This window comes from Poecile atricapillus, chromosome 2, assembly GCF_030490865.1.
Source record: "Poecile atricapillus isolate bPoeAtr1 chromosome 2, bPoeAtr1.hap1, whole genome shotgun sequence".
Lineage (NCBI taxonomy): Eukaryota > Metazoa > Chordata > Aves > Passeriformes > Paridae > Poecile > Poecile atricapillus.
In genome coordinates this window covers 3,359,824-3,378,769 of record NC_081250.1, presented here as the reverse complement: position 1 = coordinate 3,378,769, position 18,946 = coordinate 3,359,824, and the positions used below count along the sequence as shown (strand labels likewise).

The 18,946-nt window shown below is 40.3% G+C and overlaps 1 protein-coding gene across 1 annotated transcript in view; it reads left to right on the top strand.

The window, feature by feature from the left end:
* Nucleotides 1-7,670, top strand: part of ADCYAP1R1 (ADCYAP receptor type I) — a 139,587-nt gene extending 131,917 nt beyond the window's left edge. The window contains exons 15-17 of the mRNA XM_058833484.1: nt 4,214-4,343; nt 4,572-4,613; nt 7,375-7,670. Of these exons, the coding sequence (XP_058689467.1) occupies nt 4,214-4,343; nt 4,572-4,613; nt 7,375-7,563 (361 nt within the window). The 3' untranslated portion in view covers nt 7,564-7,670. The remainder of the gene's footprint in view (nt 1-4,213; nt 4,344-4,571; nt 4,614-7,374) is intronic.
* The last annotated feature ends 11,276 nt before the right edge of the window (nt 7,671-18,946 follow it).

Sequence of the window (18,946 nt, the reverse complement as noted above, 5' to 3'; positions counted from 1 at the left end):
TTCTGTTTTTGAGGTAGAAAAAAAAAAAAATTAAAGTGAATTTTCTGTGTGACCTCATATATCTTTAAGGCATTTAAGATATAGAACAATGAAGATGCTGAAAAATATTCAGTCAACAGACTGGAACTATGCAAAATCAGATAGAAATAGAGAAGAGAAAAAGGAGCAGCTCCATCTTCTACACAGAGAGCAGCTGAAGACTAAGGACAGTTAGGTAAAACTAGGAGTTAGGTTTAGAAAGAGATAATTTGAGATAAATAGTTCACTGCCTAATGGACGTCCTGATGCAGCACAGACATCATGTTGGGCCTTTGCAGAGAACCAAATTTTACATTTAATGCAATGTTTCTGAAAGATGAGAGACTGATAACTCTCTAAGGTGAAATCCTCTACCTAGGGCAAGAAGAGTTCAGCCTAAACAGGAGGTTTTTAAACCTATGATTTTTTGTGTCTGCTGAAGCATAAAAGTCTTGGTAAGCTTCCCTGGTTTTCAAGTCCTTGGTGTGAAGATGTGGTTTATGCACGGGAAACTTAAAAATCTGGAATCATTCAGATGTTCAGGTGTTACCTCAGCTGTTTTGGAAGTGATGCTACAAACCTGATTAAATTTTTGGGAAAGACTGGAAAAGATCTGTCAGGGAGATTACTGAGGTTCCTGAAAGTCATGGTAATATGTTCAGTATTTTGTGATAAAATAGTTCTTTCAGTTTATTAAACATGAGCTGTGTTGAGCGTTTCATTACTAATGACATCCTTTGCCTTCATGGTTTGCTCTTTTTCCTTCAATCTGAAATATTGTCACAATTCTTTTTTTGCACAGATTTGTCACAAAGATGATGGATATGTACCTTTGGCCAGAGAAATTGGGTTCCTCTAATCTAAACCCCACAAATCTACAGAGCAGAAATTTGTGTGACAAACTCACTCCAGGTTCCCTTTGAGGTCAATGGATAGATTTAGGACGTGATAAAAATTTCCTTAGGGGCAGAGAATTTGTCCTTATGTGTCAGTGATCCTTTCTCTTCATAGACTATAAAGGGAATTTAGGTGTGCATTTAATTTAACTAAAAATAGATGCCACCATTGCAGATATGTCAGAGCATTAAGTTAATCAATAAATACATTAATAGATGTACTCAGTACCCACAGGGTTTACAACAGGAGTCACCTCTTGTTAAAAAGACATCTGTAGCACACAAGAATCATGTTTTAAAAGTGTATTTTTCTCTTCATTCAGAGACATTTTTTAAAATAATTCCATTATCAATATCTTCTCCAGGTATGTCCAAACCTTGGTGAGGTGAATGTTGCTTTTCAGGACTACAGACCTTGATGTTTTCATTGAAGAAGTTAATATTTGATCAAAGTATTCATTTAGGACAGATTTAAACTTTAGAGAGGCAGGAAGAAATGGCAAAACAACAATTTAATCTTCCTTCAAAATCTATGGTTTGGAGATTTTTGCTTCTTTTTTCATTTTTTCTCTCAAAAAGGTTGAGAGGTTGAGCCTTCAGCAGTCTCCTTAATAAATGTGGATGTGCAATGGAAAAATAAAAGCATGATTCCTTGAAATACTGGTCAAATTAGGCAATCTTTCTACTTTGTGTTTCTTTTACCATGAGTTTCTAATTTCATCATTCAATAGAGGAGTGAGGGAGAACAGAGGACACAGTTATTTGTTGGTACTAACACTTAAAGAAAAGTCCACATGGTACTGGTGGTCTTATGTTTCAAGTGATATTAAGGAAAATAACAGCTGGAAAACAGAATGTCAGCCTCAACAAAATTGATATTCTAATTTTTTTTTTTTTTAAAAGTACTCTTAAGGTTCTCCTCTCTCTGTGGGAGTGTGAACAAGGCTTTTGCTAGACTTTTTTGGAGAACATTATCTTCCAAACAGCCACTTGAACAATTATTGTCCTCAGAACTTCTAGACCCCCCCTCAGAAGTTTCTTTCCTGTCTGAAAGAGTAAGGGAAGAAAAGAGGATTAATATCTTAGGCTGAGAAATTCACTGTATCCTTTAAGATTTTCATTCTCTGTTGCACATAAATTTACCCATCTCACAGGATCTGCTTTAAGTCTTCTCTCTTCCCAATGTTCTTCAAAAAAAGGAATTTATCATCATCCATACAAGCATTAATGTCTCTCTCATAAGTTTTTTCTTATGATTAAAATCTTCTTTGCTTCTTTATTGATCTTAATAATCTATAAACTTCAGAATATGTGAATTAATAGATTTTCTTCCTCATTTTTATGACATTATTGAAGACAACACTTCAAATAAGTTGATGATGGCATTATATTTCCAAATCCTACAAACTAATTGTGTAACTAATCAGGTATGATTAATTCCAGAACACTGACAATAAAAAGACTCCCCCTGTATCTGCCCCTAAGTTAATCTCCCAAGAGTGCAGTGAGACAGAACATATTAATAGAAAGTTCTATTCTGACTTTTAGATCAAAACATTTATCCTTTTGTTGTTGTTGTCATTAGGTCTGGATATAAAAATAGAAGATATAAAGAAATTATACTTCTTTGTCCAGTTTATTACCTTGAATTTGATTTTTCTTTTAATTCCATGAGTGGTTCAAGACACTAATATTCTTTACATCCCTTCTTTACAGAGATAACATTATTCTATACCTCTTCCTCAATGTTGCTGTTCCTTTTTATTATCCTGATTGCATGTCCATAGAAAAAAAGGACTGGAAAGCACTCCAAAAGCTCTTTTAGGCTGGCTCACTCCTGTACAGATTAATTTTTTTAGAGATCATCAAAGCTGGGCACTCTGAATGTTCTTCATCACCCTGTTCTGAGGTTGTTCCTCTCTTTTCTAAAGGTTTTGGCCAATGTCTGATTTTATTACCCACAAGAACAGTGTTCTCTGGTTTGTGGGGTATTCCACCAAGACCTGAGGTTTGGTGTCCATCAGATTTATGGCTCTGGTGCAAGAGTTGGGATGAATTTATCCCCATTGGGGCCCAAAGTCTGACTGAGAGGCACCAGCACTGCACTCACATCCCAGAGCTCTACTGGAGATAATTGTGCTCACAAAATTCTTGAGAGTGTGTTAATTAAATGTTGAGTGCTGCTAAAACAAACACATCATTTTGGGTTATCATTGAGCATGTATTAGCAATCTCAAATCTGTCTGCAGTGCACCAAATAGATAAAGGCAGAGGGGACATTTGAGTTTTAAGAAATACGCAGCTCTTTGAAAAATCTTTATGGCTTTTTACCTTCCTTTGTCCTCCATCTGCCTTCTTCACTTACCTGAACGTAATCAATGATATTCTTCCCTTCTGAAAATGTCCTGGAGGTTTTTTAGGTCACTTTGTTTTTAATAAAGCACTTGCCTTCTTTTCAGATCAACATTTGCTTTTTCTTTGCTCTTTTTTTTTTTTTTTGCTGCTCGATCAATCAGACAGTGACACTCACCAAAACCTGCACAAGTTTTGGCTGGCCCCTGCTTTGGGGGAATTTCACCAGTTTAGTTCTCACATGTAAAACATTCATTCCCAGCCCTTTTGTTTATATCTGCTGAGCTTAATTTCCCTCCAAAGCCCCTTTATTCTGAAGCAGCGAAGTAGTTAAACAGTGGAATTACACTCAGGTTTCCAACAGCATAAACTGAGACCAAAATCAAACCTTCAGGAACAGTTGTGAGTATGAGAACATGCAAGGGGGTTACTTTTATTTGTATGGCTGTTGATTTTTTAGCTTTATTTGTGTGGTTGTTTTGGAATTTCTTTTGCTGTGCAGAAACATATCTCACACACACACAAAAATCAACAAAAACAAAAAAGTGATTTCAAACACTCTGCTGGGATTAAGCAATTGGGTGAGAGGTTTATAATTGTACCATGGTAGCAGTCTGAATCCCTTAGCAAGATTCCCCTCGTTTTTTTGGCATGGTAGGAGAAAATTCCTGCTTATAATAATGCAAATGAAAATAGCAGCAGAGAGCATTAAGCATAATTAATGTGCCATGACTGTAGCAGTGTGAAGAAGGGGGAGCAAACTGCAGCGTGTGTGCAAACAGTCTTTGGGAACAAATAGGAATGTTGCGTATTTGTTTGTATAATTACGCCGTGTATGTATTTCCAAAAGTCTGTCAGCAAAATATTTTCTGTGCTTTCTTCTTTAATTAAAATGCAGGTTGCTAATTGCAAGGCTGCATTAAAGTTCTTTCCCTCTGTTGTGACAGGAGACTGGCTCGCTCCACCCTGCTGCTGATCCCTTTGTTTGGAATTCACTACACGGTGTTTGCCTTTTCTCCTGAGAATGTCAGCAAGCGGGAGAGGCTGGTGTTTGAACTGGGACTGGGATCCTTCCAGGTGATTACACACTGAATTCATCTTTCCTTAGAACCAAATCTCTATTCTTTATAACTACATTGCATGCACAGCTCTCAGAGTGTGTCTCTGCTCATTTATGTGTGTTTTGTGTACCAGGGTTTTTGGGGTTGGTTGTTCGCTCGTTGTTTCTTTTTAACTCCAGTTATTTTCTGTCATTCCTTCAGGATTTTAATTACGTTTTCCTCTTCTTCTCTCCCATTTTCCTAGGGTTTTGTTGTTGCTGTTCTCTACTGCTTCTTGAATGGGGAGGTAAGACTTTCAATATTTAATGTCCCTCACCTGTCATCCACATCCCATTTTCTTGTGGGAGTAACTACTGTTCCAGCTGTCCATTCTAACTCATCATCTGCCATAATCCCTGATACTTTAGTCTGAATCTCACAATTCTCAGAAAAAAAAAAAAAAAAAAAAAAAAAGAAAAAAAAAGGAAAAAAGAAAAAAGTATTTGTGATGCCTTTACCAAACCAAAACATTGGCCTTACCAGAGATGATGGCTCAGATCAAGGCTTCCTGACAGGGCTAGGATATGGACAGGTCTCTTTTGAAATGTCATCCCAGGTGCAGAATTTTGGATTGATTTTGTTGAAATTTTCCCTGTTCTTGTCAGCCCACTCTCCCAGCCTGTTCAACTCTCTCCAAGAGCTCTGACATGTCCCTATCACCGCCCATTTTGGAGCCATCAGCCAAATTGGTGATGGTGTTTTTGATTCCATCACTGAGGTTGTGATGAAGATGGTGAGGCCCTGGCACAGGGTGCCCAGAGCAGCTGTGGCTGCCCCTGGATCCCTGGAAGTGCCCAAGGCCAGGTTGAAGAGGGCTTGGAGCAACCTGGGACAGTGGAAGGTGTCCCTGCCAGGGCAGGGGGTGGAAGGAGATGACCTTTAAGGTCTCTTCCAACCCAAACCGTTCCATGCTCCATGTGGAACAGGGTAGGGTGCAATGTCAATACCTGCAGGACACCATTAGTGATAAGGTGCCAGATTAAACAAAAACCACTCTTCACCTCTCGGTGTGGTCTCCCTCCCTTCTTGCAGATCACCCACCCACTCTAAATCTTGCCAGCTTTCCTAGGAAAGGGCTGAGGGAAACAGTGTCAAACCCTTCAAGTCCAGGTTTTCTTGTGTCCTTGGCCTCTTTTGCTGGCACCACTCAATTGGTGCCAGCTTCTCTCCTGAGCCCTGCCGCCTTCATCCCTACACAAACACAGCCAAGGGTGTCAGATGCCCAGAGCCATCCCCCAGACACCTCCTGGGTGCCTCACACACCTCACACTCCTCTCAGCACATGGCAACTGCTGCTGCTGCTGGCCACATTTGTGGTTTTTCTGGTTCTCCTCTTCCAATCTGCATTTCCCTGCCTGTTTATCTGATGGAACTGAACACCTGAATTGATGGAAAAGGGTTCCCTGCTCAGCGTTGCCTTAAGAGGAACACGGAACATCTAGAGTTCACCCATTCTCACCTCCACTGCTACACACCTCTTGTGCAGCCCAACAGTTGGAGTCTTTTCCTAAAATCACCTTCTTTTCCTCTTTTCAAGGGAGCTGAGTGCAGGTCTTGCCTGGCATTGCTGATCTCTGGTACAAAAAGTTCTCAAACTCCTTAATCCTTGTGATTCCTTCTCAGATAAACCACAACAATCTCCAAACTCAGCAAACAAACTCATGGGTTACCTTTGCTCATGGGCAGAGTCAAGGTCTCCTGAAGCCCCTTGGAAGGAGCATGTGGAGGGATGGTTCTTAGCCAAACCAACACAACCAGGTTGATTAAAGCTACTTTCCCTCCCAAGATATCAGAAAATGGTAATTAGAGAATGCCTTGTGTTGCCACTAAATTTCCTACAGCAAGAAAATGTTCGGAATATCACGGTCTTCCAAATGTAAACACTATTCCCGTTTTACAGAGATAATATAACCCCATGCTCTATCTAATCTATAAAATATCTATGCTTTAACCAAAATTTGGAGGTCCTAGAAGGAGAATGTAAGTTTTCCAGTTGGATTTTTTCTCCCTGTAGTTTTTGTCCATACAGCTGAAGCCCTTGTTTAGCATTTTGACTTTTACTGATCCATTTTGACAATACTGATCCAGGAAAATCGAGCAACGACTTTTAGAGACAAGACAAACATCTTTGACACAGAGGCTCATTGGAGATTGGAAAGATATATTGGGAAAACATCTCTACATATTTCCTTGTTCTTACATTATTTTATTTGGAAATACGATACAGTAATGAGTACTCAATGGTCTGAGCTTCTACAATCTCTCTTAGACTAAATCTTTACTTATTTATATATTTATATTATTTATATATATATATATATATAATTTATTTATACACTTGTTCACAACCCAGCAGTGTTGCCGGAAAACTCGTAATGAGTGAAAAGTAGAAAATCTGTGGAATTATTTGCTTATTACCTAATTGAACTTCTGACCTTGGATGGTTTTACTCTTGGTAATTTACTGTGGGAACCCATAAAATAAATCTCTCAGGAAAAGGAGGGTGGCACAGATGTACATCAATCCTAGAGCTGGTCTGCTTGGAGAGGATCTGAAAGCAGGAGGCAAAGTTTTCTGTAAACATCCATCCATTAATGGCAGGTGAGAGAAGCTGCCTCTGTACACAAGGAGTTTCAATATTTTCAGTACTTTTTGATTGCTGGTTTCTTTGGCTCCTTATTGTACCTTTGGTACTGGCCATTGATCAAAGCAGGCTGTTTTTTCCTCCAGGTGTTGTTGATCAGGTGTTCCATGCATCTCTGGGCTGATCCTAAATTATCTGAAGTCAGACACAGAGCCTGGGCTGGGCTGTAGTTCCCCACTACATGCCCAGACTTCTTCCCGCCATGGAGAAGTAACTTCAGATTTTGCTGAAATGGGGAGTTCAATAATTACCTTAAAAACAGTTCTGTTGAATTGTGGGTTTTTTTCTAATCTTGATAATTTGTCAGCATGTCCTCGAGCGGCTAAGTACATAAAAAATGACCTTTTGAAGTTTCTCCCTAAAGGTGCAATCAGAAATAAAGAGAAAATGGAGGAGCTGGAAAGTCAACCGGTATTTTGCTGTGGATTTCAAACACCGCCATCCTTCTCTAGCGAGCAGCGGAGTGAACGGGGGGACACAACTCTCCATTCTGAGCAAGAGCAGCTCTCAGATTCGGATGTCCAGCATAAATGCGGAGAACCTGGCGACATGAGCAGCTGAGGAGAGCAAAGCAAGCAACGAGCAAACCAAAAACCATCCCTTGAAAAAGAAAAATATGAAATAATAGTTTTGGTGGTGGTACAGGTCTCTCTTCCTTTCCTTCTTTCCCTTTTCCTTTCCCTTTTCCTTTTCCCTCTCCTCTCCTCTCCTCTCCTCTCCTCTCCTCTCCTCTCCTCTCCTCTCCTCTCCTCTCCTCTCCTCTCCTCTCCTCTCCTCTCCTCTCCTCTCCTCTCCTCTCCTCTCCTCTCCTCTCCTCTCCTCTCCTCTCCTCTCCTCTCCTCTCCTCTCCTCTCCTCTCCTCTCCTCTCCTCTCCTCTCCTCTCCTCTCCTCTCCTCTCCTCTCCTCTCCTCTCCTCTCCTCTCCTCTCCTCTCCTCTCCTCTCCTCTCCTCTCCTCTCCTCTCCTCTCCTCTCCTCTCCTCTCCTCTCCTCTCCTCTCCTCTCCTCTCCTCTCCAAAAGCAAAGGAAATGTGTAAATATCTCTTTTTAACAGTCACTGTAAATACCCAGCTGTACTCAAGGCCATTACTGGAGAATGTTTAAAAGACAAACAAGAGGCCAAACCCACCCACTCAACTATTCCCATTTCAGAGCATCTGCGAGTAATCCGTGTCCGTCCAAAGTGATTGCTGTGCAGTTGTGATCCTTGGTTGCCAAACTGATCCTAGTCTGTGAATGGACCTGACTGTTGTCATTTTCCCACTTGGTTTCCATTTTGGGTTGGATTTGCCTATTTTTTTATTCCCTAGTCCAACATGTCTTAGCTGTCCCTGTCTTTTGGCACGTGAATTTCCGCAGTGTTTCTCTTTGGAGCCTTAGGATGGAGCTAACATGCTTGGGTTGATCAGTCCAGCTGATTCAGGAGGATCTCCAGAAAATTAAGTTCATGGCTGGATTGAGTCAGACATTCCCGATGGATTTAAAGGAACAGCTGTGCCAACATGAAACTGCACATCAGCGCAGGAACTTCAGGCGAGAGCAGTGGGATCTGCTGTGCTTTTCCATACCCAGGGACACTCCCAGGAATGCTTTCTGTCCTAGCTAAGCTGTGAATTTTCTAAAAGGGCCATGCAGTTGAGATATAGCTCTATTTTTGGCATCGATTGGTAGATTGATCATTTGGACTCTTTGAATAACAAGAATAACTGTCCCTTCCCTCCCACCTTGAGAGTAAGAGTCAGTTCCAGGGTGGCCTTTCCCTCCAGGTGACCTTGGCCGGACGTGGCGTTGGTGGCTGGGGGCAGAGCTGTCACGCAGAGCGCCGTGCCTTTGCAACCGGGTTGACTTCTGTGTGCTGACTCTTCCCTGCTGGAGCAAAGAGGCACGAGAAGGACCTGGCAGGATCACCCTGGAAGGTAAAAAATCACCGGAATTTGGTGAGAAAAAAAACAAAACAACTAAACTGAACGCTAAGATTGCGCGGAAGGAAAGACTTTGGATGACTTCCCACGCCTGGCAATTCTCTCTCTCTCTCTCGGAATATTCTGTTTGTTTCACCACCAATGGTCTTACTGCTTTTCTTGGAGAGGAACTCGAATGTTCTTTCGACCTTTGCCTTGTAGTTAAAGCCACGACTGCTACAAATCTACTTCAACCCAGTGTCGATGATGTCAACTCTTAAGAGTCTTTATACAGCGCAAAAAAAAAAGGCTTCGAGGGCCGTCCTTAGCGCTCCCTTCATCTTGGATTCATGAATTTATGAACTGAGAAATATATATATATATATCAAATATATATATATGTGCGTGTATGTGTATGCATATATTACAAACAAAGATGAAAATGGCATTTTAAATGTGAAGTTTTGAACTGAAACTAATGGTAACCAGGAAATTCAAAATTCAGGCTTGTTCTTCGGTGTTAGTTGACATGATAATAAACTAAAAACAGGAAAAAAAAAAGTGAAATACTCAGAATTTTAATGTCAGCTGAGTGTGAGCTTTTAATTTCACTGGTTTTTGTTAGTTTAAGTAAAAAAGAAAAAAAGACTTTTGATGTCATTTTAAGCAAAGATTTTTAAAGATAATCCTAGTTTACTTATTTTTAAAAGGAGAAAAAAGAAAGGTGTCAGAAAGTTGTGAAAGAAATATTAATTATAATAATACTTAACACTTACATAATCCTTTATGGAAACAATCTGTTCTTGGCTGGAGCCATCTAAATGAATGTAAATTTAATTGAAAACAGACAGAAATGTTGTTTGAGGTCATATTGGTACAGGATCATGGTCTTAAGAGATGGTGACAGCCCTGTCATGTGAAATCTGCCGTGGCACAGAGGACCAGCAAACCAGTTGAAACCACTTCCATTTTACTCCAGCTCCATAAATGGGATTTATATGATCCAAACACCTTTTTTTTCCCCAAGTCTACAGCCCTGATCTGCTGCTCTCAGAGCAGAATTTGTTTCTCTCTTCCCAACTCTCTGCAAAAATCAAAGTGTTTTCAACTGATAGATTGGCTCTTCATCTCTCCTCAGATGCTTCTTAAAGCTATTTTAGAAAATTTCCCCAGGAACCAGGTATTTGCTGTCCAGACAGAGATGGGGAAAGGCAGATTTATCAGGAAAATCCATACGTGGACAATTTTCTATAGAATGGGCTTTCACAAGGATTATATTGCCAACACTGTAAATGTATTATTAAAAAAAAAAATAACAATAAATCAAAAGCTATTTTTTTTTGCATGAATGACTATTAGCCAGTTTTCAATCCTTAATAAATTAGAATTGTGGAGAAAAAGATACTAAATAACTGCCTCTAGCTGGAGACTTTTTCTTGTTTCAGTCCAGAGCAAGGTGTTTGGATATTTTTTTTTAATTTTTTTTTTATTTTTTTAATATTTTTTTTCCCGTTGTTGAAATTTTTCTGAGCTTACTTCTGGGTTCTGTTCTTTTCCTGGCCATCCTACAGTGCTCTGCAGTTTGAGTTGGTGGATCTCAGTCCAGTGCCTTGTGGGCAAATGTCCACATCACCAAAACCACCCTCCTACCCTGCACACTGGAGACCAGGTCCTCAGCTAAATTAAAATCAGTAGAGAAAACTGCTGTTATTGTTAGAATAAACCTGCTTAAATGGAATTGGGATTTGGCCTCAACATGTCATTATTACCATTAATTTTTGGTGGTCCCAGTTAGAGAGTCCAAGGATGGAAAAGTTGGGAAAAGTTGGATTTGCTCCTTAATTCCCTGAGCCAATGCTTAGGAGTTTGGAGAGCAGTGAAGGGGAAATTTCTACTGCTGCAGATGTTGTGTTTCTTGTTCAGTAGAAAAATTGAATCTGTTCACCAGCACTGAATTTATCAGAAGAAATGGGATCTTCAACATATTAAATATAAAATATATTATACAAAAAAAAAATGGAAAAGAAAAACAAAACCTTCTATTATGATTTTATTTCTCTGAATAAAAGTGTTGATGCACTGGCAGGTTTGGCTTTTCCTGAGTCACCCAGAACTTTCCCAGTGTCCCTGGAAAGGTCACACTTGAGGTGGAGACCTTTACGGGATCCAGAGTCTGATGCCATGGCACCGATGAGCTCTCCACAAATCTCTCTGTCAAATGTGAGCTGCAGGTGCTGGCCAGGCGTGGCCACCCCACAGTGGCTGATTTTCCATTTGTTTCAGGAGGGAAGAATCCAACAGGCAGTTTGCTTCTCTGTGTGTGTAAATGTCAACTGAGTGTAACAGTGCTTTGTTTGATTTTTCACTGTGAAATATATTTTGGAGCTAGAAAGGCTGTGTTAGTAAAAACAGTACACAATTAAAACAAAGAAAAAAAAAACAACAAAAAAACAAAAAACAAAGTGTGCAGTGCTCCTTGAGCCATTTTTTCTACCATGTCCATGATGTATTTCCTGTCTAATTTTCTTATTTTGCTTTTATAAATGTACAAAAACTTTCTGTGCTGCAGGTTTTGTGACTATTTGCTGTATCTAACCACTGTTTGGATTATTGACTTGTCAGTGTGGAGTGCTGGTACTGCAGGACAGTTCACATCCCAAAAATGAAAACAACAACCTAGATTGTAAAGGACGAGGCTGTTTCATTGTTGCATGGTGATATCACCTCCTTTTACCTTCACTTTTAGTATTTCTGGAACTGGGGAAGAACCTTAAATGCTTAGTTCTGGGGAGCTTTGAACCATAGAGGAAAAACACCCAAGTTCCTCTGTATCCTTTAATAATTTGCATTTGAAAACCAGGTGTTAAAATGGAGTGGTGTGAGAAGGGATGGGTCCAGGTGAATCCAGAGGAAAATGCAGTTTGGAAGTTAAATCCAGGCACTTTATTGGGTGTTTGTCTCCTCCCTTTCAGCATCTGTCTCTCATTGCACCTTAAGGACAGTACCCTGCAATGTTGAGGCTAAATGGCAACCCCAAGTGGGCATGAACTGATAATTTGAGTTTGCCACCATGACTCTCCCTGGACTCTCTCCATCATCAGTGGTGTGAGATGCTTTCCAGAAGGGAATGAATTCATGGAATCAACAACCAAGGCTGAGGTGACATTGAATGACAAATTTGGTCCAACCTTCCACGAGAAAGGGAGCCAAGATGGGTTTATCCAGCACATTCAGTCACCTCTTGAAAAAGCCTCCTCTGATAGGGACCACACCACACCCCTGGGGAGGTTTGTCCCCATGAACGGCTCTTCTCACTCTAAATAAATTCCTTCCTTATATCAAGGTGATCCCTCTCCTGGTGCAACTTGTCACCCTTGCATTGTCCACGTGGATTCTTGTGAAACTGAGAATTTTCATCCTCTTTCTGAGCACTCTGGAATGGTTTGGTGAGGCCGCCACTGAGGCTTCTTTTCTCCAGGGAAAAATTCCTTGAGTTTTTCTTCACTGCCCACATTGTCCATTCCTTTGATGATTTTCATGGTCCTCCTTTGGACCTTCTCCAGCCTGGCCACTTCTTTCTTGCATTTTGAGGACCAGAATGGGACACAAGATAGAGTTTCTTGGACTCATGCTAAAAACCTGACCATGAGACCCCAGTCCTCCTCAGCAGTGACAGAAGGATTAATTGCCATAATTTGCCTTGCCCATGTATTATGAAATTGTGACTTTTCATATCAAAATTGGATGAAATTCTGCTTCTGAATAGCAGGATAGAGCCAGTCCTTGCATATGAAGGGACCTCTGGTCAGCTCAAAAATCCAGGTTTTTTTTCAAATGTCCCATGGACAAAAGAAACCAGTAACTACAAATAGGCAAAGCCAAAATGATCAAGAACAAAACATATTCACTCAATATGAAGGAAGCTCTTTATTTGCCATTATTTTCATATTATTTTACTCCCATTCCTAAACTGATCACCTCTCCTTTTAAAAATCAGCACCATTTTTTCACCTTCTCTTCCCACTGGAAAGTTGCTGCAAAACTTTTCTGGCAGTTAAAAACCTTTATCTGAACCTGGAGTTGAAATAACTCTTGGCTCACTTGGATTCCTTGTCATACTAATCTTGCCTCCAGTTTCCTTCTCTTTTCCTGAGACAGAAACAGCTTTATTTCAGATGAAGTTTACAGTTTTTCTTTGATCATGCAGCTGGAAGATAAGACTAAAAATAACCATGCTATTACTGCATTTCTCTCAGCTCTACTCCAAATTTGGGCAGCAAAACCAGTGCAAAGAATCAAATACAGACAGACATGGATCCATTAAGAATAGCAGGAAAATTACCTGGAAACTGCAGAGAAAGCATTCTGGGGGAAAACAGAAATAAAAAAGGAACAATAAAAATTGAGGGAAAGATTTCCAGTTCTTGAAAATATATAAATGAGATTTGGGTGTTGAGCAATTTTTGTTCAGCCAAACCTAAAAGAAAAATAACTCCAATATTTTGCTTTTCTGTTTTCAGTTATAATCTGAGAAGGGAAGCTTTTCCAATCAAATGGATAGGACACACATTCAGTCAAAATACTGCAGGAAGTCACCATTAAAATAGGTTAAAATCCACTGATGGTGTCAGTTTGGGAGATTTCAGTGCTTTTCTCTGACACTTCTGCTAAATCTCTACTAAATCTGACCTGTGAACTGTACAAATATCCAACTTTGCACTATTTTTCCAGCCCAGACCTGACAGAAATTAGATGCCAAAATTTCAGAGTTACAGGGGAAAAAAAATAAATATTGTTCACAGTGACATTAGCAAGCAGTAGCAACAAAAGAAATATAAACCCCATTAATTTAATTGGCTTTATTTGCCTTGGTATTTGAACCTGGTTTTCAATAGTGTTTCAGAAAGCACTGCCCATGTCAGAAGTTTTCAGTTTGTGGCCTGTGGAGGCTTCAGAGCCCAGAGATGGTTTCTGAAGTGTCCACGGATGATTATGAAGGAAAATAAGTTGATTCTTTGTATATCAATAGATTTTTAAGGCTACTGAAGAGTTTTAATCTTTACTTATTTATGCAAAGGCTCCCACACATCAAAAACCTAGAAAATTCAGTAAATTAAGATTTTCCCCTGTAAGTTTATGCGATTCCATGATACCAGACTTGTTCTTTCATCTTTCTCATGTGGGAAAGGCTTCCAGAGCGAGGTGTGCTGATATTATTGATGTTGTGCATCTCCTGCCCTGCTCTGTGGCTCTGCAGGGCACAGTGAGAGGCCTGAAGGGTTTGTGAGAACAGGATGGATGGACTCCACATGGGATCCTGCTTGGCATCCAGACAGCATTAGTGTCTTCTGCAGAAACATGAAATTTGGGCAGCAAAACCAATGCAAAGAATCAAATACAGCCAGACATGCCATTAAGAATAGCAGGAAAAGTCATATCTGTGGATATCTAGGGAACAGATAAACTCACAGAGTGGGATTCAGTCCAAACTCAGGCTCTGCAGTCTCAGTGAAGGCAGTGGCTCCTGTTCCTGTAACTGTAAAAACATACATAATGCAAAAATACAACCAAATCTCTGTTCTCACGTTGTTTTCTTCCTTAGGAGTTAAATATTAAGGGCTGTATTAGATGTGTGTCCCTTTCAACATCTGGCACCACTGGCATTAGGTATTCTGGCCCAGAGTTAAACCTCTGGAACAGATCTTGTGTTCCTGAGCAGAAGGCTGAAGGACACACCCACATCACTTAGACACAAAAAGTGAAGATTTCTTCCTTTATTCTGGTTTCTCCACTTTGTCTTTCCAGTCACAAGAGTGAAATGAGCAATTTCAGAGGACAAGTATCAAACATTTTTGATGTCTGCTCCGGGGTAAGATGATTCACCCTTTGCAAGTGGCTGTTTCTCCCCACCAGGACATCTCCCTGACCAGAGACAGGTGCTGATCCTGAGGAGGCCTAGAGAGAAATGAATTTTCCCTGGCAACTTTGCCCAGTCACTGTTGTTCTGTCTCATGCATGCTGAGAAATGATGGTTTTGAGAAGCTTTGAGCTGGCTCCTGTTGGGTATTACCAACCAGATTTGGGAGAGGTGGACGCCTGGTAAAGGGTCAGGAGCTCTCATGGAGAGTTTTCAGGATGCTTTGTTCTCCCTGACAGGTTGTGTCCACACAACCAGCACTTCCGTGCCCAGGAGCAAACCACAGTACATCATGCACATGCAGTGGGAAAAAAAAAAAAAAAAAAGGATTTTACCCTCTGATTTTAGCAGTCAGGCACATGCAACCAGTTTGGAATTGCATTTAAGTACAATTTAGGAAGAATGGAGGATGCAGTAGCAGCTGAGGATGCTCTGATGTTAATGATGCTCCGTGTATATCTGTACTAAAGAGCTAAGTTCAGCTAAATACACATTGTACTTTGTGTATGAAAACACACCAGCAGAGCTTGAACAATGTTTTGAACCTCATGGTCTTTCACCTTCTTATGATTCAAGTTGCAATTTCCCATTGGCTTTCTTTTGGGGAATTCATCCATGTGAAGAATTACTGTGTGATATGACACTGTGTGATATGACACTCTTCAGTGTCTGAAATTACTTAGGCTTCTGCATATGCCTTTCTCAATGGACTTTGTGCTTGCAGAGAAGTCTCAAGAGGCCTTTGTGTATCAGTATAACCTGTAAAAAACAAATATTTGGTGTGTTCATTCTCTTTCCCTTCTACTTGTCAATTTAGTGGCAATGCAACCTGCTGTAGCTCTGAGAAGAACCAAGTTATCTGATGGAAAGCTGTATTTTGGCTTTTGACTGTGTCAAGGTACAAAGTTACTGGCCTGTTGGGTCTAATACTGACCTTTTTTGGTCAAAATTGGTTTAATTGGTAATGGGATCTGGGGTTATTCAGCTTTGTTATGAGGTGGAAACACAGATATCAACTGCTGCTTTCTAACCTTTTTTGTGTTTTGAGAAATTGTTTTTAACATGTATACTGCTGTAGATGACACAATAAATGTATTATCATTTTGTAAAAGTCTGTTCTGATATAAAATTGCACCAAAGAGAACTTTTTTGTCTGTGAGCTTAGAGGGTAGTGTATTCTTTTCCTGAAGCAGAATCTCTTTGGGCTAAAAAGGTTCTCTGACTTCTTCATGGGAAGGAGACTCTGGAGTTTGCTGGGCAAAGTCAGTCCTGGACCAGCCAGGGGTGAGGTCTTTGCCATGGACAATGTTCCTGCTCCAGAAACCAGTGGTGTTTATCTCCCTGCACCAGTGTCACCAAATCAAATGTATCACACTCTCTAAAAACCCCTGTGTCTCTGGGATGGATCCACAGGTCTCTGGGGAATAAATATTATTCCTACAGGGTATAAACAGGAGAAGGAATTCTGTTGTCCTCAAAGATGTTGCCAGTTGGAAAAGGTGGAAGGAGATTGGTCTCTGTAACACCTGATGTGCCTCAAGGCTTCCTTTCTTTTATAGTCAAAGCAAACCTCAAGAGTTTGATCATCAGGGTAATTTTCAAAGCATCAAGTACATGCAAACTCCTGAAGCAGAGGATTCCACAGGAGATGAACTATTCCTGATATTTCCCCCATCTCCACCCTTTGTTTCAGCTTCCATAAGCCTTTGCCTGTCCCTTGTGAATCCCCCACACATCTTTTCACTCGGTGTTTAGCCAAAGTCCAGGGCTTTGGAGCTGGGTGCTTTGATGGAGCAAAGGCCACACATTTAATTGAGGTCAGAGATGTGTCAGGGAGCAGCAGGGCTGGAGATCCCCATCCCACAGGAGCTGGGAGCAAAGGGAGCCATGGCCAGCTGGGGAATTGGGAAGGATGGGGCAGATCCATATATTTTCATTTTTGCTACATTCCAAATCACTGTAAATACCCTTCACACTGATTTCCACTGTCACCTGAGGCAGCCTCAGTTGTTTTTTTTATTTAGGGCTGGATAATGGGGCACAGGATGTGACTCCCTTTCCCACCATGTGCAGAATGGCTGCACCAGACAGTGTCTCCCGAATCAAAATCAAATCAAAAAGCAGATGTAGAAGAGGGAATTCCTAATTTTATTAGAAATAATAGAAATATTATTTCTAATTTTATTAGAAATTATTAGAATTTCTAATAAATTTATTTTAGAATTAGAATCTAATTTTTAATTAGAAATTATTTAGTTATTTTTCTAATAACCCTAATTTCTAAACATCTTATGTAGCCTAAGTGATTTTCATTTTTTAGGCAGAGAAAGAAAAGGCACCTCCAAAAGTATTTCAGCCACTGCACAAGCCCTATATAAATATCCACTATTTCAAAGACAAAATTCCACACTAGAGCACATTTGCTCCAAATCCCAGACACCAGTTGAATGAATTTTTGAATTTAAGTTTTTAAATTTAATTTATTATTTATATATTATTTATTAAATTTATAAATTTAAATTAAACTTAATTTAGTAGGTGTGTCAACACACCAAGGAGGAACTACCTTGAATTCAGTTGTATTTTCTGCATATTGAACAAATCCTCCTCAGATACTCAATTCTTGCTCTGGGAGCATTAGGCAGCCTTGGGGAAGTTCTCAATGTGCAAAACAGGTAAAGCTGCCTGCTGGAAGGATTTCTTTTAATTTGGAGCCCAGTCAATCAAAATTTCTGAAAAAAAACACTGGCTAACACTATCAGAGTTTAAAATCTACTCTCAGTTAGAAATTTCAGTTACCTGAACAATCTGTCTCTGCTGCAACACCTTAAAAAGAGGCTGAAAAAGCAGGATTTGATCTTTTCAGGGTGTCATGTAGCTTGTAATAGGATTTAAAATGAATTCTTGGAGAGTTAAACTCTGCAAAAGACCTCAGGGGATTAGAGGAGGAGAAAGGAGCTGATGGAATTTAATGATGCCCTTTGGGAGTGGTTTAAAACTCCTTTAGGAGAGGTTTGGGAGCCCTGCCTGGCTTTGTGGGCTGCACACATCCAGCTCCAGGAGGTGGCAGTGGCTCCACACGGAACACACAGCTCAGCTAAACACGGCTTTGGACACCTTTTGCTGCCTTCTGAGAAGCAAAACATCCCTGCCTGAAGCATTCCCGGCTCAAACACACCCAAAGGAACTCAGGTGTGCCACCAAAAAGGGATCAGGGTTCTTCTCACAGCCCAAATCAAATATTTATCCAAGAAATTTTAGCACTCCCCAGGATTATTAAGCTTTTATTTTACAAAGCCTCAAATGAAATATCCAAACTGACACAAATTAAATGTACAAACTCGAAAGAAATGTCCAGACTGACATAAACTAAATGTACAAACTCACAACGGCTGTAATTGTCACTTGCACTTTATAGATGTACATCATACATTTTGTACACAAATTATACGACTATGTTTGGCAACAAAAGACAGGAACAGAGGTTACTTTTACAGGTAAATCTGATAGGAAAGTCAGAATAGACAAAATTTCTCCTTACAACAAACATATGACATTGTGACAGATGGGTTAAATGTCTAATTAATGAATAACTTATTTGAATCTTATTTATAGAAGCCTGGACAATTCATCTCTGCTCTAACAGAACTCGAGATGAAGCACCTAAAATCAGCAAAGATATTTCCAGGAGTCAAATGTCTGTTGCTCGAAATAATTAACCAAGATCAGAGCAAACTGAGGGGCTGGAATATTGGTTTTTTTTAAGCTGAATTGATACTGGAACTCAGAGAATGAGTGAATGGCTGTGTTCTCCCAGCCTGAGGCAGGTTCTCCTGGGAATTCTCCTGTCTTGACCCATCTCGTGTCCCTCCTGGGCCTTTTCTTTGCTCCTGGAGAGGTTGAGGTCGAGCTCAGCTCAGTCCTGAAGAGGAAGGTCACTGTGAGAATGGTGCAAGCACAGCTCTGCCTCACTCTGCTTCACCAGAGCAGACTTTGCTTCTCCATCCCTCAGAGCTGGGTGTGCATCCTGACCCCTGAAACTTCCCTGGCTGTGGGGACAGTGAGCTGAGAAACGCTGGGCAGGACTGAGACCTCAGTGCTCAAAGGCAGGTCCTCAAA